The 23305-nt window shown below is 38.3% G+C and overlaps 1 protein-coding gene across 1 annotated transcript; it reads right to left on the bottom strand.

The window, feature by feature from the left end:
- Positions 1-788: 788 nt before the first annotated feature.
- On the bottom strand, positions 789-22898 carry CHIC2 (cysteine rich hydrophobic domain 2). Its single transcript, XM_088524704.1, has 6 exons — positions 22751-22898; positions 17483-17537; positions 17183-17338; positions 5018-5074; positions 4792-4851; positions 789-1734 (listed from the first exon to the last, which is right to left on the bottom strand). The coding sequence occupies exons 1-6, from the start codon at positions 22867-22869 to the stop codon at positions 1684-1686; spliced, it is 498 nt and encodes a 165-aa protein (XP_088380830.1). The 5' UTR covers positions 22870-22898; the 3' UTR covers positions 789-1683.
- Between the last annotated feature and the right edge of the window lie 407 nt (positions 22899-23305).

The following is a 23305-nucleotide window of genomic DNA, read 5'->3' as shown; positions in this document are numbered from 1 at the left end:
GCCCACACACAAAAACTGAGCAAAGAATGATTTGGGGGAACAGATACAGAGGGCTTAGAACAAGGAAACTTAAAACTTTCTAGACTGCTCCTACTGTCAAGCATTTAGGAATATGATACTCACTAGAGAAGGTTTTACATAGAGTATTTTGAAGACATAGAAAAATAGTTCACAGCATCAAGGTACCTGTAATATACTACCTTGAAATAAAACTTGTATTTAAAAGATTAAAAAGAGAAGGTTATTCTTGTAGTGGTATCAACTCGTTATTCATACAAATATTAAGCAGTTTTTCATATATTCACATTATTGCTTGCTAGCACAGCTGTATAGGGAACATACTCATAGCTTACACTAATGTTCATGTACAGTAATTTTAGAGACATAAACTTAAAAATATGATTGAATAGCAAATAAACTATAATGTGTACAGATTTGTATAACTAAAATATAACTAGAAGAAATACTATACAACTGGCCTGACCCAAGTATATATCATATATCCAGTTTAAAAAAAAAATCTTTACAGTTGTACAGAAAATAAGCTTTATAAACCAAAATGAGCAGAATCAAGGGTGCGATAAATATTTATCTAACACATTCAAATTTACACTGTTGTCCAGTGTACCCTGCTTTGATTACTTTGATTCATGGCACCTCCATTTGCATCTGGAACTGTTCAAGATTTGATCTAAATTGTTCAAGATTTCCTATATTAACTTTTTTTTCTGCTTACGTGGCTTAAAAAAAAAAAGAAAAGAAAAGAAAAGAAATACCCTTGAAAGATCTTCTTGAAAAATAAATTTAATGGAAGAAATACTTAAGCACTCCTGCATTCAGGATCTGGTAAACAGTAAGATAAAGCTGATACATGGCATTAGCCTGAATTAAAATAGCTACATTATAATCTGTAATACTAGCATATTTTTGTGATCCTGAGCTCTACTGGCAGATGCATGCAATTCTCTCTGCGATTCTTCTCGTCTGAATAAAATAATTCTATTTTTCATTCATTTACCTTTAACTTTTTCAGAACCAGCTGAGAGGATTTCTTCATGAAAAGCACAAAGATTTCTACCAATGTAATGACATTTGGGTTCCAAAAAACAGTTTCAAAAAGAACTTTTCCTCACCCTCCTGATGGAAATGGCTAGGCAATATCCCAAAAAGAAACAGAAAATATTTACAGCTGACATGTCACTGACAAAAATTTACGTAAATCATAGAAGTTACTTCAAAAACATAAATTAATAATTAAAAGGACTTGCACAAAGTACAGTCAATCAGTTGTGTCATTTTGGGGTAAAAAAATATCTGCTCACTTGTAGACCATTTTCAGCTGTGTATTTATAGTTATATATATATATGTACACACACGCGCGCACACATATAAAAGACTTTGAAAATCAAGATACATTAACAAACAGAAGAAATAAAAGTAATAACTTAAGTAGTAGTTAACATGTGCATGAAATGACTTTTGCAAATTTTGACCAAACGCACTTAGGACATGCTCTTATTTAAAAAATAAGAAAAAAACAAAAATAAACAAATAAACAAAAAAGAATGAAAACACCACAAGATTCTGTAGAACCAATGCTATGTCACCACCAGGAGAGCACCAAGCAAGGCACCATTGGAAAGACAACATACTTGGATAAGTCTCTATAAATAAAGTAAATGCTAATCTGGTCGAAAAATCGGTGTCTTTGGTAAAAATTCTATAAGGATGACCTGTATAAAAAGAAAACAAATATATATTAAATTGAAAATAGCAGAAAAACTTATTATCTGAAGTCTATCACAATGATAATTCCCATTTTCTTTTTTTTTTTTTTTTTTGGTCTTTTTGGAAGTATGTCAAATTGCAAAAGAGAAATGAATGACAATCGGTGATCACAATACTTTCCTTAAATTGGAGACAACTAGAAGATCATGTTGGACTAAGCTCAATTTAGGGCAGAAAAAAACTCTAAATATTAAATAATCTTTAGCAAAGTTCACTTATTAAGTAAAACTTACAAAAGAGATGGAGGTATTCATTTAAAACAACGAAAGGGAAAAACATTTTCAAAGTTAATTTTCAAACACACCTCTTTTTATTAAGTAGAGTTAACGTAACTCTACTTCAATTTTTAACTTAATTTAGGACTCTAAATCATGTTCATTGATCTGAAATTCTATAGAAAGGTATATGTTAACTACTGCAAAGTTCTTGTATCAGAAAGACTGGCAGGTAGCTAACAAGATGCTTGACTAGTGCTTCCATGTAATTATTCTTCAAGTCCTGATTCTAATTTAAATACTGATTTAGCATTTAGCAAGCTGTCTACATGCTGTAGGACAAAGTGAAGAATAAACTCCAAGTGTATAACCTAAGAATACAACCTAAGTCCTGCTTTGTATTTTAATAGGTAGCTTATCTAAAATGCTCTTTCCTATTTTCTCTCTTCAGTGAGAATCACAGAAATACCAATATAGCTGCATGATCACAGCCATTAAAAAGAAATGCAACTGATAATATGGCTAAGCTTTTTATATATGTAAGGGAGTTTGTCTTTCAAATAAGTTAAAACTGTTTTTTGACTGTAAAATGTTTTATAAATTAAAATATCTTATTTACAGATAGCTGGCAACAAAAGAGAAATGAAACAAACTTGTATTTTAGCAGGCAGATTAAGGTGACAAATGAAAACAGCGTATGTGCTTACAGGATAAATGCTTTTAATTATGACAGCATCTTGAGAAATGAAAAAAGAAAAGAAAGAAAAAGGTTTGATCTCTGAGCCTAACACTCTGAAACGCTGAACCTCTGAATGAGGCTCTTCAGGCTGTGTTTTTGCACCTACGCAGAAGTGCCTTGATTTCAAAGTGCTGCAAATTCCTTGCACTCTCCTGGCCATGGATGTGAGCTGATCATCACACGTCACCAGTGCCCTGGTGCACAGGGCAGGTTAAGGAAAGGGAGGGCGAGGTAAAGCTGCACATCTGTGTTTATGCCAAAGGAGTCACAGTATGAAATATTGCATACTGCGTATCCTCTGCAGCACTGGATATGGAACTTCAAGTGAACAGAGCACCAAGCTTTGGGTACAAGAGCTCAACTTAAAGCACTCATTTTGGGGGGGGGGGGGGGGCGGGAAAAAGAGCTATGGGTTTTTATCAACTAAGCCATGAACACAAATCAAAGGCAGCTTTAAAGGGACTAGAAAATTAAATAGCTGAAAATGCTGCAGAATAGTTTGGTTAAAAAAATCATTAAACTGCTCCAGAATGCTTACTGGCATTTTACAAATTAAATATTAAACAAAATCTTAGATCTTGATCCTGTAAAACTATGAGACAATGCTTTCATCTTATTAATGCAAACAGTTCAACTGACTTTAAATCTAATTTAAGTAATGAATATTTATTTTAAAATGTTCCCATTGTACAGTTTGGCTGTACTCCACATTGTATTTGAAAACTAGCACTTTATGTTTTGCTTCAATTTAATCCTCAAAAGATTTGATGCAACAAAATTATCTGGAAATACATACATGTTAGGTGAAAGAAAAAACACTTCCACTTAGGTCAAGCTCAAAGCAACATACTGAAATTATCTTTATTTTTTTATAGTGATACATCACACATCTATATTAATTTTTTTAATAGAACAGATACTGATATGAAAAGTCTATTTATTCAGTGAACTGAACAGAGCTGTAAAAGGGGCATTAAAAAAATCTTATATTTAAGGCTAGAAACAAGACCTAGTATAGAAACAGGAAGAAAAAAAAAGCAGGGAGGAGGGGAAGGTTAGCACAAGAAAAAAGGATTTTAAGACAATTTCCAAACTCTTAATCACACTCATTTTTATATACTATGATAGCTTAATTATTTCAAAGAAAAGACAGCATATTACATAATGAAAGAGTAGAGATAAGTTGGAAGTAGATATATCTACTAGGTATTTCTCAGGGTTTAGTCTTTGTTTTGTAAAAGTTAACCCCTTCCTGTTTCAACTCCTTAAAGTTTTAAAGCAGTTCTGCATATTCTACTGTGCCTTACAATTTAGTATCTAAATTTCTTTCTAGTTAGTACCCTTTGCTTTCTTTCAAGAGATTTTGAAAATGGAAATATAAACAGCAACAAAAAAGGAAGAAGGAAGCCTGCTAAACAAACTGAAAATCCACATAAGATATTACTCATTTCAAACTACATGCCACTTCCCAGTGTATATTTCTAAGAAATATGGATTTTTAATGGGATCTCAGCCAAGACTGACATCTTATTTTATTTCAGAGACTGACTTAAAAATATTTTAGCCACACCAACTAGAAAAAAAGATGCTTTCTAAATAGTTGAGGTAAGGGGCAGCTAAAATCTGAAAAGGCTAAAGGTTTCTTAAGCTCCAACAGCTTAGTTGAAAGGTCTTCTTCCATACTTTTAGACTTGATTAGCATTAGATAAAACAGCCATATCTGACTTGCTGCGTAACCAAAGTTGTGGTTATTCTTTATACAGCATCTAAAATTTCACACTCCATCAACACATGTTCAAGCTATTTTATCTTGGCAATTAATTTATTATTTTTCAGAACACAGTGAAGCCTTGTTTTCAAGTCATTCATAACTTTATAAATCAGTCCTACACATGAAACCATGCATCTGTGAACCGTAGAAAATCCTTGCACTCAGGCGATTAAGCTCCTGACACCTTTACTGATTAATAATCATGAAAAGAATAAGATCAGAAGCAAAATAAATGATCATTTAATAGAGAAACTCACAAAACAGCCCTTTAACTTACATATTCCATCATGTTATTCGTTTCACATTTCCTTTTGCTTAGTCTCCAATGCAAGCACAGCTAGACAAGGAGGAAAGAAAAAGAAGAAAAATGAGCTGTATTTTATTGCAGCACACAGACTAGCCCATTTGTCCACCTTTCATATTTTTCGTTCAACAAAAGCATCTGTTTCCATACTGTGCAATTCAAACTCCATCAGTACGAAGCTGCTCCCTGCAGCACTCACCTTGTGGTATAACCTATTGTTTTCCCATTCTAATAACTTCTCAATCGATCTTCGTGTCTGGAAGACAAATGAGAAAGAATTTTACTCTTGACTGGTTTTAGAAAAACTTTGTTTTGCAGCTGCTTTTGTGTGAAAAGGGGAGAAGTACAGGACAGTGACTGAGTACAGGGTGGTCTCTAGCACTAGCAAAACTTCTCTGGCATTAAATAGTAACCAGAACAGAAACAAGCCCTTATGGTATGCTAAAAAACAGCTCCAAATTGGGTGGAAAAAAAAAATGTAACCATTTTGAAAAAGCTGCTCACATATATGCTACTGTTCTTTTGTAGCAGTTACAGCTTTGAAATCTCTTACACAACAATTTCCAAGTGATCTAAGTATAAATGTAGGAAAGCTGCTCCCTAATATCAGTGGTCCAAACACACTGCTGCTTTGCTGCTTCAACAGACAAATGTTGCATTTTGCAGTGCTGCAGGTCAAGTACACACGTATGTAAGACTCTGTTGGAGCAAACAGAAAAATAACATTTTGTTATGTTCATATCCAGATTTTAGAGAGGCAAATCTATGTGTGGAAAGTTACAGGAACATGTTCAAATTAGTATTAAAATAAAAAAAAAATCTAATTTATATAAAGAGAAATCTAACACGTACCATTCTAAAGCTTCGAAGTTTCAACTGCCTGTGTTTGCCAGAGAACTCCGAAATCTTTCCTTCAAAGCCTTTTAAGGCCACGCATGTTAGTATTAAAGAAGGACATTCTTCGCTGTAAAGTCTCAGAACATTTTCAGGATAATTATTCAGTTATATTTACATTTGAGAAATACATTCTGACATTTATGGTCATTTGACTGCCAGAATATATACTGCTTAGCTCTAAATGGGATTTGCTACTGACTCTGAATAAAAAGAGGATAATTCATGGTGCCAGGTGTTAAGATGAGACCAACAGAGCTGCAGGTGCAGAAGGACAGAGCAATGACAAGGATCAAATACAACTTACTGCAGCTGCAACTTCCTTACAAGGCATGGAGGGGTGAGGGGAAGGGATGAGAAAGCACCGCGCTGGTACCGCTACAAAACACGAGTACTGTAAGTGAACATTAACAAATCAAAATAAACGCTATTTCGACAAACAGGAGTGTCTGAAGAAAATAAAAATTAGGTGGCACGTTATTACCGTCCCGCCAAATATCAGCATTTCGGTTTTGAAACGCCAGTTGCTCTCTGGCTTAAGCCCGAAGCGGCTGCGGGGAAAGATGTCTGAGGACGGTCGGCGGTCACATGACTAAAAATTAGATCACTGCCATCTGAGAGCAATCATTGCATCGCATTTTTATTACGTTGTATTTTAAAAAGCATAAGTCAAGGCATCAGAGGGTGCAAGGAGACCAGGGCCAGTGCCTAATTTATCGCAGCAGTTTTTGGAATCGAGTAGTTTGGGCGTTATTGTTATTATTATGTTTTTAAAGACAGTGCCCTCTAACAATAATCAGCAGACCTCACTTGTTTCTTTGTAAAGATAGCCTTTTAGAGTCCGCTCTCCTTTTAAATGAAAATAGGGCAGCAGTTATGGTCACACTTTTGTTAATTTAGTTGCCAGTCAGCTCCAAATCAAAAGAAAATAAGGCTGCAGAGTGTAATTAACATTCAGTTCAGTCGTTTTGTCCCTTGTCTAGCCCCCAAGCTTTGTTAAAATTGCCATCTGAATGCTGAAGGCTGTAGGGAAATCGATTTGATTCTAATCGCACCATGAAAAGAACATGATCTAACTGCTTTCAGCCCTCCGTAAATCTGTACTAGGTCTTTAGCACAATGCAACTTCCAATTTAAAAAGCACTGAATGTCTCGTCAATGACTTTGTGAAGAAAAAAGAACAAGGAGCAGACATAAAAATTCCAATAGTTGTTTAAGCATTAAAGTTCATTTGCATCACAGCAAACCTGAAAAGGGCTGACCTCTCAAACCGCCTCTCAGGTCTATGAAGTTGTAGCCTTGACAAGCTCACATTGACAGAGCTCATTGACTCTGAAAGGCTACTCTATCAATGGTGAAAAATGGCAATAGGTTCTACTCTGAGCAGGCATCTGCCTGCCCACCCGCTGCTAAACCAATGGCAAAACTGATTCAAAACCTGAATCTACCTTGTAATCTTCCTTGCCAGGACCTTTTAATAATAGATTAAGATCACTATACAATTTAATTTCATTGTTTGGTAAAAAGAGTGTGGAAAAACATCTAAGCTTTTCAAATTCCAATAAAATTATACCTATATTACAACACATACACCCACATAAGAAATTGATCGGTAGCTATGGAGTATTAATAGGTTTATTTAAATAATAATCCAGTTTAAAGTCATTCTAATTAGTACGGTTTTGACTAGCATTAGATAAAAACACATGTAGCCTCAAGCCTACGAGTATTTATGTAGCAAAGCTACACTGTGGTCCTTCCTTTAGCATGACTTAGGATATCTACAATTTCCAAACCGTGACACTTTGCAGATGCAAAAACATTACTGAAAATCAGACTGTAAAATATTTCTGCAAACCTCAGTACTCAGACTAAAAAGAGATGAATTAAACAGCATCGCACAATTCACTATAGTAAGTTTTCTTCCCACTTGACAGGTGAAAAAAAGCACATGCACGTGCAGCTTAATTAATCACTGCTCTTGACATCTCAATGATTTACAGTGAGGAGCAGGTGAGGACACACAAAACCAGAAAGCAGCACTTGATGTGAGAGTAGCATTTCCAGCACACTAGGATGACAAGCTTATATATTCTATCAATGGTGTACAGAAGAACCTATACAGCAAATTACGTGTTAGCCACAACAAAAGCACAAATTAAGTGGAAGAGAGCCTTGCTTATTAAGAAGATTTAATACGATTCAACTTTTAATTTTTTTCTTTAAAAAACCTACAGCAAAATTTGAACAAACCGAAAACCTAAAACTGCAATTCAAATAGACTTTTGTTAGCACACCACAGATAAGAAAGTATGTTTTGTATCATGCTCAGGGAAAAATGCACATGGCCTTTAATGTCCACTTGACAAAATTCTATGGATAATTTCGCCAGTGAACTGTATAGATGTAATGTTTACTGAAATATTTCTGAAAAACGACCATTTAAAGATGCTCGTGTCAGACAATGTCTTTTGAAAAATTCCCTACTGGGCTACCAAAAAAGCACAACTGCAAATATGTGTTTACTAATTCACACTGCTCCCAAATAAGCCAACTAGTTTTGCATTCAGATGTGAAAACAAAAAATTAGCAAGACTAAGCATGAACTTGTCATGCACAAACACGACAGTATCGAATACAAATGAAGCGTTGTCTGCACCAGGAAATACAAGATCTTTCTTCTGTCTTTGCAGAATCAATCAGGTGAGGATGCATTTCCTGATGCAGCCCTGATCTGGGCAGAGAGGCCGTGTGGACACGTGGCCTTCTTGCAGTGTGTGACCTGGAACCTACCAGCAACACCAAAACCAGCACCGATGACCAGGCTGGAGCCACCTCAACTCCTGCTTTAAGTCAGTAAATAACTGGTAAAATACTAATGTTAAACAAAAGTATCTTACTATGACTCTCCAAATGATGCTAACTTGAGTATCTCCATTTGTCTTTACTTCAATGGTAAAACATAGCATGAATAGTAGTAACGAATAGTATTAACACGATTCTCTACTACCGTTTTTTAATTTCATAGTCTTCTGGGAACAACAGAAGAATATATATATCCATATGCTTTTTGACTTTATTGCAGCACTAGTCCAATAAACAGTGCATGGAGACTTTCAAAATATTTTATACAAATCTGTACCACAATCAAGCAGTAATAAATTTGAATCTTGCAGTGAAAAAATATACTTCATGCTCAAATTTCAAAATACAAGGAGACTGATTTAAACAGGTTTTGTTGATCATCAGATGGTCAGAATTTGTGTTAAACTATGAAAGCAAGGCCCATGATCTTATCAGTACTTGAATTATGCCATCTACTCTCTCTTAAAGAAAGAAACAAGGGAAGCTGGAATTTTATGTTTATTCTTCAAACAAATATATACTAGTCTACAAAATATTTATCCGAGTAATTTAACTAGCAGTACAAATAATGAAATATAAAGTTAATAGATAGCTGAGTCACACAACGGTATGCAGCATGCCTGAACATTCCCCATATTATCTCTCACAACCAAATGCTTTCAAGTCTGAAAACACCAAACCCACAAATTAATAGCATGCCTATACAGTTTGCATGAATTCGATATGAAGTACTGATGACCTATATTAGCGCAAGAAATGTATGTGAATATGCTTTAGACTAAGCTTGGAAGAAAAAGGTCTTGAATTTGAGCAGGACAGTATCACTAACAATTGCTTCTAGCACTAAAATATGCTTTGTACAGTGTTCAGACTGGGCAGACAGAGATATGTCGATATATATTTCCAGGGCTAATACTGGTGACAGAAATATAAGAGTTTAACTGGAACGCACACAACAATTACAGATGTCTTCTGCTGCGTTGAGACATTCTCTGCCTTGAACACTGTATCACAAATAAAACCTTTCAGAAAGTGTAAATTGCTAAGATTCCCACCTGACTGAGGCATTATGTGTTTGTGAAAGATGACAATGACACAGGGGAAACCTGGACTGATTTCCAAGTCCTGGAAATCAGTTGAATATCTGCCTCAGCATCTACAGTGGTTTGAAGAGAGGCCTACTCTTTTCAAAGGAGGAAGGATGACACAAGATGCGCCTACCTATTGCAGTTAGGACATTTATCACTAAAGACTAGTGAATGTGTGCTCATCCCAGGAACCATGCAGCATCCATGCAAGAAGGCAAGTGAAACCCAGCCAGTGGATTGAAGAAAATATGGAAATAAATGGACCATTCTAGTGTTCTTCGTAAGAAACTGGATTAACTACCTCATCTAACAGATTTATTATTACTGCATCTTTTCTTACCTCTCAGATGATTCTAGGCAGAAAATAAGCCCAGAAGAAAGCACAAGCCAAACTTCCTCATTAGGCAAGGAAAAACATATGCCCATAAATTCTGGAGCAGAAGGAACTATCAATGTCAGGTTGACCTCAGGAAATCTCCCATCTTAAAATACAGCTCTGAGGATATTGTCCCACATCCTGATATTATCCATAAGCTGACCTACTTTGCATTGTTCCTGTTCCGAACCTGGGGTAGGTGCATCACAGAGAGATGAATCCAAAGCTTAATGAACCAGATGAGACCAGCTGCTTTCTAGGAGAATATCTCATTACATTGTCTGCTGATATAAAGATAGCAGCATTATTTGGCATCAGCTGCATGCAATGGTTTTGAACATCTCAGGCAAAGATATTTCTAATGTACATTTCTCAGAGACTCTGGTAATCTTGATCTTTAAGATCTTAAAACTGTTCAAGAAAGTGCTAATGCCTAGGCAGTCATTAATGCTAGTGGAGAAGGTAAATGAAAAATTACATCCCATTTACATTATCCAGGAGCACAAGGAAGAACATGTTACAGCATCATCATCGACCCACTCGCTGACGGATACTGGATGAATATTGAGCTAAGCCATGGCACAGAATGAGAAATTACCATTCAGCTATCACGAACAGAAGAGAAATTAACTGCTATCAAAATCTCTGTCAGTAGCCAAAATTTATCCTGCAAGAGAAACATGTGGCAGAGAGTTGTTGTCCAGGAAAGTTCTTAAAAGCTGAGTTACAAAAGTCTCTTATAAATTTACTCTGCCTGTCCAACAGGCTCATGATGCGAGTCCATTGAGTATTTTAACTAGAGGAATATCTTGTTTAAGCCAAGTCTCTGAACAAGAATACATAGCTACTTCTTGTCATACTAGCTACTACTTTGTGGAAACCTCTTACAACGGAGAAGTCTGGTACTGACAATGGTCTTCAACTTGGCAAATTGACATACCTCTCTTGAGATGGCCTGATAGTGATGTGGAAAACTGCATTTTACAAGGTGGACAGATGTTGAAATGATCACTGAAGCAGCATCAGGATTATAATTAGTGTTGTTGGCCTGACCTTAAATTTGTAAATAAAAGTGTTAACACTTTTACTCCGAGATGAAATTCCAGCTTTTGATTCTCTGACATTGCCCTCCTGCTGAAGGATGTTCTCACAGAAAGAGACACAGAAAATAAACACAGAAGACAGAACCGACAAGAACAGGATTTAATCTCTACCAAATAACCAATATGCACTAAGGAGAAATACAAATTTGAATGTGGATGGAAACAGAAGAAACTTATCTCCACCTCTTTTATAACGTTACAGATATGTTAGTTTGGGCCTTAAAAAAAAAAAATCCAGTTATATACTGTGTAGAATGGTTCAAGGCCCAGCGTAGGTAGAGAAACTAAAGAATCTCAGGTCACATCTCTACTAGGAAATGAAACAGTGCCCAGAAACATTCTCATTCACTTGAAGCCAGCTGGCAGGGAACAGCTTTCATCTATATTAGACAGTTTCTTTAACCTCCAAAACATTCATAGCGCCTGAAGCATTCTGATAATGCCTAGGAATTGTAGAACAGTGCAGGCCAAGAGCCTGCCAGCGACCTTTCTGAGGGTACGAATTATAAAGCTCCAACTCCGAGGGATGCTGTCTGGTTCAATTTATTAATATAGGGGAAGACTTCTTGCTACCAGGAGTCAGAGCCAAGGGGCCTAGAACGGAAAGAAAGATGCATGGGCAGAAAGCCTGAAAGGCAGCACAACATAGCAAAACAACTTCATCAAAATAACACGGGAAAATAACCTCTACAACAGCCAACCTTCCCGCAGTGTGTACGCCAAAAAGGATGATCCCTTGGAAAGGCAGAGTCTCTCCAGTGCCTTGTCAGTCTAACACTGAATTATCTCCAGAAACTGCTTGGAAAAGTATTATGCAATTGGAGCTCCAATGCCAAGTCCCAGACAGATAAGCAGAGCAGAGAAATCTATATTTTCTTCAGTGTTGAAAATAAATGAAAGGTATTTATAGCTACTATAAACTGAGCTAATGTGTTTCAGGATCAGTACCATCTACAGACAAGCAAGACTACTGTATTTAAAGGAAATTCATTCCAGCTCCTCCACAACACATTTAATCAATACTTTGGAAAGTAGTAATTAGCTTATGTTTATACAGTATTTGAAGATGTAAACTGCTATGCAAGTGACAACTAATGATGAGGCTTAAGTAGCATTCATCAGCTTTGTGCAAATTCACAAACAAACAAGTAGCTCTTGAAAGCATTAGTACAGATAGCTCCTAAATATCTCATTCTGCTCATTTTAAAAGATTGCCCACGACCCTTCTGAAAAAATGCTTAATGAAACATGCAATTTACTTGCAGAATGGAAGCTTTTTTAGCGATCTAGAGGTACTGTAATTCTATCATAGCTTTCATTGCTACTGTTTCTGTTGAAATTACTTAGCCCATTTAGAAAATTGGGAACTATAGCATTTAGTTAATACAGAAAATGAGTGTCAATTGCTTGAAAAAGTGGCTTCAAATGGGGACCTGATCTTGTAGTGCTTTCTGAATTATAATTCACTATGTTATTCTTTCAGTTTAAGGAACAATACCTTAAAGACTTAATGTTCATTTATACAATCTGGAACTTTTCCTGGAAAGGACAGTACAATCTATGAGTGAAACTACCAAAGATCATCGGTCATCTAGATTGGCAAATGAAGGATTATGTTTCCTGTAATTTTACTGCAGCTTTTATTCATCAAAATGCAATCAAGATCAAAAAAGAAAGGCAAAGAGATATTGAATCAAATTAAAGATTTATTTTTCTGGTGAACAGTACCAACTCCCATCCCCCCCCCCTTTTCTTTTCCTTCAAATAGTGCAGTGCAAACAAAGAAAGAAAACAATCCTGTACAAAGACTTTCAAGACTAGCATTGAACAAAGCCATGAAAAGAAAAACACAGGGCAGGAAAATTCTCTACTTACTGGAAGTGGATAAAGTGATATAATTAACTATTATGCTTACAAATGTCTGTGATTTAATAAATTTTAAGCACCTGCTGATGTGAGGAGTGAAATCCATGACTTATTTTTCACTACAGAGAAAATAAGCATATATTCTCATTTGATGCAAAAGTCACTGGAAGTTTTTATGTAATTTCAAAAATCATATATTCTCACTTGTCATAGCATTCCCACTCTAGACTTAAAAAAAGACTATGAAAGGCAGTAAATACTCAGAATACAGATAAAGAAATATTAAAATAATCATTATAATTTCCACAAAATCAGAAACTGTAGTTTACATTTTGTCTACCTAAACTTTAGAGAAAATGTTTCCTTGAACAAGAGCTGTAAAGTATAATGCCAACTTACAAGCGCAGTAAGACTGACTCAGTCTCATTAAAACAGACATTTCTTAATTGGCTATTCTGAGAAAAAAAAAATACTATTTTGTATTATAAGCAAGTATTTAATTTAATCGGTAGTTCCATTTAACATAACCTTATCCTGAGAAACTCTCCCACTTGTTAGATTACCATATATGCAACTCAGCAGAACAACTGTCTTCCAGTAGAAAACTATTTGCACTTAGGAACTGTCAACATATATAATCTACCTCATTTGGCTATGATACAAACAGAGGGGATTCAAAAAGAACAAAGATAGTCCATTTTTCTTGTGCAGTTATAAGTTCTATACAAATCTGAGTTCTACATGTGAACTGCTCCCATCCTGCTTTCAAAATCAGACTCTTACCGGTACTGTTTTGGGAGTCTTTTATGATCCTGTAGCAAAGGCTATAACATAGGTGAGTTCCAAACAACTCTTTTCACTATAAATCTATCACTTATGACAGGACTGAATTAGCAAAGTCTAATTAATTAGCAAAGTTGGACAACACTTCTCCAAGAACTGCAGGTATTCTTAAATAGATATCTTGTTGTATTATCCATTAGAGACAACTGCTCAGATTCTACTGACCGACAAGCAGGCTGCGCATCTGACTTTCTGAACAGATTAAGGCTGAAGAATTTACTCTCCCTAAAAATCATTCTAAGTTACGAGTATTGGGGGAAAGGAATCTATTCGGTCTAAAAGTTGAAGGGATGAAGTAGGCATCTGTCATCATGGATCCCCACTTCGTCAAGAACTACATCTTGGATACGCTTGGATACTTGGATACTCTGTAATTTTTATGTCTATATTTATAGCTGGAGAATCTTGTCTATGAAAGGAGATCTGAAGAAGTCAAAGCAAGGAAGATCATTTGATTTTCAGAACCTCCTGACAAAACACAGCAAAAAATAAACAGTACAACAGTTCAAGTATAAGAACTGAATATCTTAGGTTGCTCTCTTTTTTTTTTCTCTCCTCAGCAAAACTGTGGCACAGCAGTAAGCCAAAACACTCTATGGAGTGATTAAAAGTTTCAACCTGGGGAAGCATTCTCACAATTTTCAGCTTGCCTTTAAGGGCAAGTTAGTTTTTTTTTCTCTATATAACACTCTTCAGCTGTGTGAGTGATACTACATTCTGCAAGAGAGGACACCAACCCTTTAAGCAGTCCCCTTACTAGCCACAGTGCTAAATAACGGAGCCATAACATCTGAATTCTCCAGATGAAATAAAGTAAGTTTTAGTCAGAGGGAAATAATTGGGCTGCCTAAACCCAGTGGCATTTAATACCCTACGGTGTTTCTGAGACCAGAGATTGGGATACAAGACAGGAACAACAAAATATCTCTGCTCTTCTCGCTGACAAACAGATGACCTCTGATGTGCCACTCAGCCTCCACAATCACAACAGTCACTATGGTTAAGCAGCTGAATCCTATCTTCAGTTTCACTAGTGCAGGACTTTCAAGCTTAAGCCTGTAAGTCACTCAATTTTAAGTGCAGGAAAAGACCCAGGGTTGCTAAATCATCGCCTGGTATCAGCTCTGATAGAAAAGTATGAGATGAACCGACAACCTGGGCAGTACTTGTAGGGCGACCTCAGCAACGTCAGCCTCAAGCTGCTGTCCTTGTTCCTGCTGTTTGCTCTCTTTCGGAGACATATTCTATCTTCACACAATCAGTATATTGCAGCAACAATTAAATCACTAACCACTTTCCAGCTTACTCTGAACAGAACATCCAAGCATTTTTCCCATATTTATCCTTTTGGAAGAACAACTGAAGCACTTGTTGCTTCATTGGGTTCCCATACAGAACTTCCTTCCTCAGTTTCAAAGTCCAATTTCTCACCTCAGACACTACAAGCCCTTGCCTTTTTCAAAAGGAAGGGTTAAACAATGTATTTAAAAAGTTGATTAATAGTGACTTGTAGTATTAGGTTAAGAGGTTCCAGACAGATGATGTAGCCTTGTAGCATCATGTCCCTGTCAAAAACAGAAGACATCATTTTATACTACCATGTAGCACCCTGCTATCGTTTCCTTCTTCAGCAGTATATTATGTGGGAAAATGGGTCTTGTAGTAAAAGCACCAGCAGCATGCTCTTCACACACTGAAGATGGACAGCAGCAAGATGAGCTTGCCTTGAGCTTGTAACAAACAGAGCAAGGCCTGGAATGGAAAGGTAGCCTTCCCTTCAAGGCACTTAAATCACCAATTTGGTGATTTTTTGGTTGGTCACCAATCTGTGACCAACAATCAACCAGTTTTAATCCACTGTAAACAGAGGTTTCAGGATATAGATATATTCTGCAAGAGACGTACTAGGTCATGACAGTTTAAAAAAATAAAACCTAGCCCCAAAACCTTTTGATGTATTTCACATCAAAGCTAACAATGGTTCTTCTCACGGACTCCCACATAAGACTTTTGTACCTTATCCTGCATATAATTAAAACTAGTCTTAAGCAATCACTCAAACAAAACAAACAAACAAAAAAAGAAAAGTAGAGGAGGGGGGATTAAATATTCGACTTCTTTTTTTTAATGAAGAACCGAGGAAACTTTGAAGATGTTTTCCTAACACAGAAAGATAGATCATACAGAAAAAAAAAGATTTGTGTAGTGTTGATTCTATATTTTTTTCAGTAGATGTGGGTTTCAAGGATCTATATTGCCTTTGCAGCACTTAATGATACCATCTTAGGACTACAAAAGCAGCTTGCCTCAGTTCTGGTTTTAACGATTCCACCTGTGTGTGCACACACTCATTTGAAAAGAAACTTAGAGCTGCAAATCATTACCAAAAAAATGCGCAAAGAAGCTACCCTTAGACTGCAAAAAGCACATGACCACTGCGAACTTTAAAACGCCTGATTTACTAACCAAGCAAAATGAGGACTTGGGTAAAGAAAAACACATTTTTGTTCAATGAATGGTACAAAACATCATAGTATTAAGAGGTATGACACAAGAAAGAATATACACCAGTCTTGCCAAGAGGTAGAGACACAAACAGCACCAATACAGGAAAGGATGTGGAAGCACAGAGACTTTTTGCAAAGAAACAAAATAGGACTAGGCAAAGAGGCTATTTATGTTAATAAAAATGAAAGAAATGGGAAGGTAGCCTAAATACAGGCACTGAGGAAAGCGAGCTGAGACGTGCACGTGCCAGGAGCTTCCTCTGTGAACCATGCACTTGGCTCGCTGTGTTTGCAAAGACAAACCACTACCACAGTGTTAGTTTACAAAATCTTACTCATTTACAACTTTGAAGGAAAATCCAACAAATCAATCAGTTACCATCTTCAAAAAAATGCCTGTTTAAACAAAAACCTATGTGGTATTAAGGCCACGTAAGCAGCTTTTAACAGTAGACTGCAAATCAATCACTATCAAATTCTGATGTCCCCAAACAGGGTATTACAAACAGGATGATAATAAAAAAAGGCATTTTGAAAGTTGTTTCAATATTGTGATGTGCATGGGTTGTACAGGGTCCTCTCTGATTGATATCTGGTAGTATAGCTGAATCTACTTTAAGCTCAAAGTTGGAGTGGTGTCTGTTGCAACTTTTAGTAGTATGATAAAGAAACTAAAGCAAAATAGCAAAGTGTATGAAACCAAACTGGCAATTACTACCATACAGCCTTTACAGGTGGAGAAATTGCAATATGAGAACAAAACAATATATTTCTAACTTTAAACCACTGTTATTATTTTTCATTAAAAAAAAAACAACTTACTCTTTTACTGAGGCAGATAACTGGCCACATACTACAACCTAAAGTGCAGCAGCAGCAAAGGCATCCACAAAGTAGCCATCGTACATTAACTGGAAGGTTCTTCTTAAGACAACCATTAACTCTACTGATGCTGGCTTTAAATTCTTCTGGTGCAACCTACGAGGGAAAAAAAAAAAAAAAAAAAAGTAGTACCATAGCAATGTGATTTATTCATTTTTTTTTAAATGGACTATACCTAGAACACTTGCTTTTATAACAAGATCTTACTAAAATTTTAGCTTCTTATTCACAGATGCTCACCTTCCCAGTTAAAGATGAAGGAAATTCTGCTTCAAATTTGTTGCTCAGTCCAAATCTGCAAAAAATAAAATGAAGATACAAAAAATAAAGAAAAAATCATCTATATCACACACAAAAAAAATACACAACACAAATTAAAAGCATCTCATAATACAGTCAGAGTTAATACGAGAGCAACCATCAATTTCAAACAGAAGTATGATTTGCTAGGAGTAATCCCTAAGGTTATGCTAACAAATGAAAATGAGGGGAAAAACTATAATCGTACACAGATTTAAAACCATCCTGCTCAGTTTCTTTTTAAAGTTCTATTGAAACTGTTGACTCTTCCCCAAACTCTTCAAAATCCTTATAATCAATAATGGCAAGTGTGAAAACTGAAGAGAAATACTTGACAGGGGAGGCATAAGTTAATGCCACAGATTTTTTTTTCTTCCTGCTTCCTGGTGCACACATATCTTGAGAAGAAAAAAAAAAATCAGAATAATGAAGAATGTAAAGCTATGAAGGAGTGTGAGATGATCTGGAATTACAGCCTACTCTGGGTTTCAGAAGATTTAAAAGATAACAGTTTTCCCTAAAGCTCAAAGCAAATCTGAATGTTTTCTGGCACCCAATATGGGAAAGAGCTTCTAATACACACCTGCAGTTCTACAAATCCATTGATAAAACACTGAGACTGACCTCTAATAAACTAAATACCGGACACTGTAAAGCTAAGTTTTGGTTAACAACCTCTGAATATAACCAAAGCAGTATTACCAGATACTACAAATAATATCACAAATCAGAAGTTGTTCAAGAGCACTCTGGCAACAAGAACAGTTACACAACTCAACCATGTGCAGAAAGGTTGAACTGAGGCTTGGTTGCTGAAGGTACCAAAGAAATAATTCTCTTGGACAATATGTGTATTGAATCGCTAGCTATTCTTCAGATGATTTTCTTCCTGCTGGACTGAAGGATCTGCCAGTTGAAAATTTTGTCCAAGTGATCAGCTGGGCAGTCAAGAGCTGTGCCACTAGTGAGGCACTCTGAAGGGATCTCATAAAACTGAGTAGGCAAAATGAGCTTCATGTGCACAGATCAGCTTCAATGCAACAAATAAAAGACACTGAATGTTGGGGAAGCTAATTTAACCGTGCTCACATGATGATGAACTACAACTCAGGAGAGAGATCATCACTGATGATTCTCCTAAAATATCAGCACAATAAACCAGAAATGGCACCAACATACTAGGAAGGTGATTAGCAACACTGAGAGCACCATTGCGCGTCTACAGAAAACTCTACTATACCCATATATTCGGTTCTGGCATCTGTGGAGGACTTTGTGGAGTTAGAGAAAACAGAGAAGAAAGACTGATAAGGGGATGAAGCAGCAGCCTTATAAGGCTAACAAGCTGATACAGGTTGAGAGGGAATACGAACAAAGCACAAAGATTCTGAAAAGCTGTGGATAAGGCGAATGTTAACTGTTAATCATCAAATCCCACAACGGAGGGCACTCACTAAAACTATTACAAGATTAATTTAAAACAGTTGCAAGAAAGTGTTGGATTTAGGAGGGACAAAAATACATTTCTCCCCCCATCTCCTGTTTTAAGATTATTGCTTTGCTTTAGTAGAATTTTACAAACGCATTAAGACAGACCTTTAACATGGAAGCTTTGACCAAAATGGTTATACTGAAGGTATAAGCAAATGACAGTAAATTTGTAGCAGAGGCATGTGGCAATGTTTAATACATCACAGAGCTGCTAAACTGGAACAGCAAAGGCAACTCTCCCAGATACCAACTTCATTCCAAGCTCTCCACATTACATTTCATTACCAAAAAGCAGGTAGTAAAAAAAAAAAAAAAAAATGAAAGATGACTCCATCCACTAAAAGTCTTAGTAAGCAAAAGATGTGATCCCAACCTTACCACTCTTGACTGCATGATGTAATCTGAAAACTAAAAGATTAGAAATTCCACAAAATACTACTAAAGGTTCATTGTTCAGAAACAAGAGCTCTAGTAAAGAACAGCAAAAAGAAAGTCTTAAAATCAAACCTAAGACACCAACAGCACTTTGGAAGTGCATTTTCTCAGAGGGCTGTCCTCACCTAGCACTAGATTTCTGGTGCACAGTTCTTCATCTTCAGCAACATTCACACTTCTCCGCCTGCCCTATGCCTTTCCCACTTCGTATCACATGCTCAGCAGACCCATGCTCACCTCATGCACAACTACTTTCCTTAACCTTCCTGGAACCTGGAAAAGTGTTTCTTAAATATGTCTCTGCTTCAAAGCTTCATAAGAGTTTCTGTCCTTGTATATAGTGGAAAAAAAATGATGAGAGAATCTTTAATGTATAGAAGATTACAGTGTAGACTCAGCCAAACTGCAGTCCCTTCCCAGCCTGCAGCTTTGATCTTCCTAACACATCAACACACAAACAAACGTCTTCATCCAATCTAATGGGGTCTAAACCATTTTCCATTGCTCAGTTTTGCCCTTTAGGTCTGCATCTTCACAGCCCTTAGAAAACAAATATGCAGTCCACCTATCCTTAGCACTCTCCATCCACCTCCTAGTCCTGTTTTCACCCGTATGTCCTTGATACAAAGTAAGCTACAAGAGGCTTTACTTCACCCTTTACTTGGGTGAAGTTATATTTTGTGCAGTTCCCTCCTTCCTAAGACTTGCATTACGTTGCACACAACGCAATAAGCTGACAACAGCACAGAAGAGCATTTACTGGTGCATCATGACTGCTCTGCATTGCTCTGCTACTGCAAAAGACTCATAAATCCAACTTCACTGCCTAGCAGTCTGGTACGTGTAAGACACATCTCAATCAGTTAAAAAGAAAACACACACTGGAAAGCCCAGGAAAACACCCTCTGGAAATGTGGAAATGCAACCACACAACCTACTGCAATATCCTACTAGCAGTTTCAAACCAACCACGTTCGTCTCTTTCCACAAACATGTTTTTACAAGCATATCCAAAATACCTTGAATTTTCAATCCAGTTAAGTAATGTAACTAATGTTTTACAGTTTCTGAAGTGTTAAGATCTTGCTATTAAAAGAGACAGTCTCAGGCCACCAGCCACCACCTCAAATATTATTCCTGCTTACCAAGCTTTGAATCTGCTGGGGTGAAAACTGCTTACCTGAAAATTTGAACATGCCAAACAATCCTAAAACAGTGATTTGAAGAGTCTAATTTTCAGCACTAAAAATATAGCCCCTCATCCTGAAAAGAGAAAGTCTTCATACATTTTATTTAGTTAGTATTTACCTGTATTCCCTCGATTGCTTTTAAGTCCAAAGCTTAGAGAGGACTATCACACATTTTCCCTAGCTGTTGAATGCAATCAAGTAAGAGTAAATGCCTTTTCTGTAGTCATGGAAATGACACATTTCAAACTCAGCATTATGACTTCCGTGCAAGATCAGAAAGGATATGACTATGAAGAAGAAACTTTTGTTTAAATATATACACAGCTGAGGCAGTCAGCAACTCTTTAAACTGCAGAGTCAGGGAGAGATCTGGTATTGTTATTGGAGTTGATATTTGTCTTACTTTACTGTCAATAATTTTAAGACCCTGAAAATGCATACATGTTTTTATACCTAAAAAGAAAGAATAACTCTATCTATAGGATTTGGCCTGTTCCTTAAATTCATCAAATGAATGTTCTGAAAGTGAACTAAATTTAAGAATAATCTACTTGATCAATGGTAAAAACTCAGAAGCTTTACAAAGGTAAAAGTGGCCTGCACAAAAGAGTAGATGAAGATCAACTACATAAACTTAGAAGCACGTGTTCGTATTCCCTTCTTTGCCCAAAAGCTGAGTAACTAATATTTATGAAGATCTTACAGCAATAATGACCAAGTGAAGATTAGTGAACAATTAATGAAGCAACTACAACTTCCTTACTAGTCACAGATAGGCTATGCAAGCTTCCTCGTGCTCCCACTAATGGGCCTTGCCCTTGCCTCGCATTATCTTACCTTCAGGGACTGCAGGAGAAACCAGCATTTGTCTCCACTTCGGTTCTTTACACTCAGACGATTGCCATTGAGACAACTCTCTGATTAGGGCTTCGATCTGCTTAGCAGAAACTGACTGAGGCTGCGGGCTTACTTGCCAAGAAGTTAAACAGCTATTGGATGGTAGCAGCTTCAGATCCCAATAAACCAGTAAACAAAATCGCATGTTTGAGAGTTCAGCTGCACATTGCTGTTACTTTACTGAGTCTCCCTTCCACTCATCATCCTTTCAGCCCTTCAAGGCTCCCTCAGCATCATACTGTGTCTTATTCCCTTTTTTTAACCAAGTAACAAACTATCCTGTTTGGTAGTTAGTCCAATCAATACTATACTAGAATTCTTTAAAAAGAGCTCCCCTCCTACTCTGAATTTAACACCAGATTCCTGAACAGAGCAGCATCCCACAGCCAGCACAGTTCACAGGAACAGAAGTGCACAATCGGTTATCTTCAGCTCCCCGGTGCCCATCACGAGCCGGGTCCTGCTCTGCAGTGAGCGCAGGAAGGAAGTTTGCATCACTGCTTTGTGTCCTCGGGCTGGTATTTTACCCTCTGAAACTGCTCATCATAACTGACAACTGTGACACGTCAGTACAGAGACCCCAATGGAATGGGCTGCCAGAAAAACACCTGGGCTTATCAGGTTCTTGAGAAAGGTGACGTTATCTCGCCTGTCCCTTGCTGCCACATCCTTGGGGACACAAAACACTCCCTAAACGAAACCCAGAGCACCTTCTCCGTTAATCACACTGCTGCAATGTGTATCTTAACGTGATTTTAGATGCACCCACTCGACTCACAAACACTCCTTGTTTTAAAAGGGTCCTCAGAGGGTCCCTGCCTATGAGCTGCCACGTGCCAAATGGGATGGGTCAAATGAGTTGGAAAGGGCCCTAAGCGACAACCCGGGTGGCTACACAGACACAGACCTGTTATGCAGACATACATATGGTCACGTATGTAAACACACGCGTGCACGGCGGTCCCACGCAGCTGCTTCCGGACACCTCACCGTTTCCACGCGAATATCCCGCGTTCCTGGCTTAGTCACGGCTCGGGACGGCGCCGCTTCCTCCCGGGACGCGGCGGGGTCGGGCAGGGCGCAGGGGGGCCCGCGAGGCTCCAAGAGGCCCCGGCCTGACCCGACCCGCTGCGCTCCCCGCGGCCTCCCCGCCCCGCGCCCCCCGCCGCCGCGCAGGCCCCGGCGCGGCCCTTACACGGTGACATGTCCGGAGCCGCGCACCACCACGGGGTCGGGCGAGTACTTGAGCAGCTGCTCCTCCAGCGCCCGCTCCTCGTCCTCCTCCTCCTCGTAGATCTCGTCGAAGTCCGCCATGGCCGGGCCCGGGCGGCCGCTCACGGGAGGGCGCGACGGGGCCGGCCGAGGGGGCGCCGGCACGAGGGCCCCGCGGAACCCCCCGGCGCCGGGGCCGGGCCGGGGCCGGTGCGGGCGGCAGCGGGAGCCGCGTCCAGGCGGCAGCGGCAGCGGCTCCGGGCGAGGAAGCGCCCGTCACCCTCCGCGGGGGGGGGGGAGGCGGGGCAGGAACAACAACAACAACATCCGGCCGCGGCACCGCCCCCGCCACGCCCCCCGGCCGCGGGGCAGCGCGCGGCGTCTGCGCCTGCGCGAGGGCGCGCGGCCGTTGGGCGGCCGTTGGCGGGCCTGTTGGCGCGGGTGTTGGGACGACCGTTGGCTGCGCTGCCCCTGCCTGCGGTGCCCACTCAGACATGGCCCTTGGCGGTGCTTGGGCGAGGAGCGGGTTGGCTCTGCT

The sequence above is a fragment of the Tinamus guttatus genome, unplaced genomic scaffold (genome assembly GCF_059628265.1).
Source record: "Tinamus guttatus ecotype Peru unplaced genomic scaffold, ASM5962826v1 Tinamus_guttatus_pri_ptg000213l, whole genome shotgun sequence".
Classification (NCBI taxonomy): Eukaryota; Metazoa; Chordata; class Aves; order Tinamiformes; family Tinamidae; genus Tinamus; species Tinamus guttatus.
The sequence above is the reverse complement of the archived record's forward strand: the minus strand, read 5'-3'. Positions and strand labels throughout refer to the sequence as shown.

Excerpts from the sequence above, each read along its gene's own strand:
- CHIC2 (XM_088524704.1), bottom strand. The coding sequence starts at position 22,869 with ATGGCGGACTTCGACGAGATCTACGAGGAGGAGGAGGACGAGGAGCGG. Across the intron at positions 17,538-22,750 it reads GGCTCCGGACATGTCACCGT|ATTTGGACTGAGCAACAAAT; the intron begins GTAAGGGCCGCG and ends TATTTTTTGCAG. Across the intron at positions 5,075-17,182 it reads TTATCTGCCTCAGTAAAAGA|ACACGAAGATCGATTGAGAA; the intron begins GTAAGTTGTTTT and ends TTTGTCTTCCAG.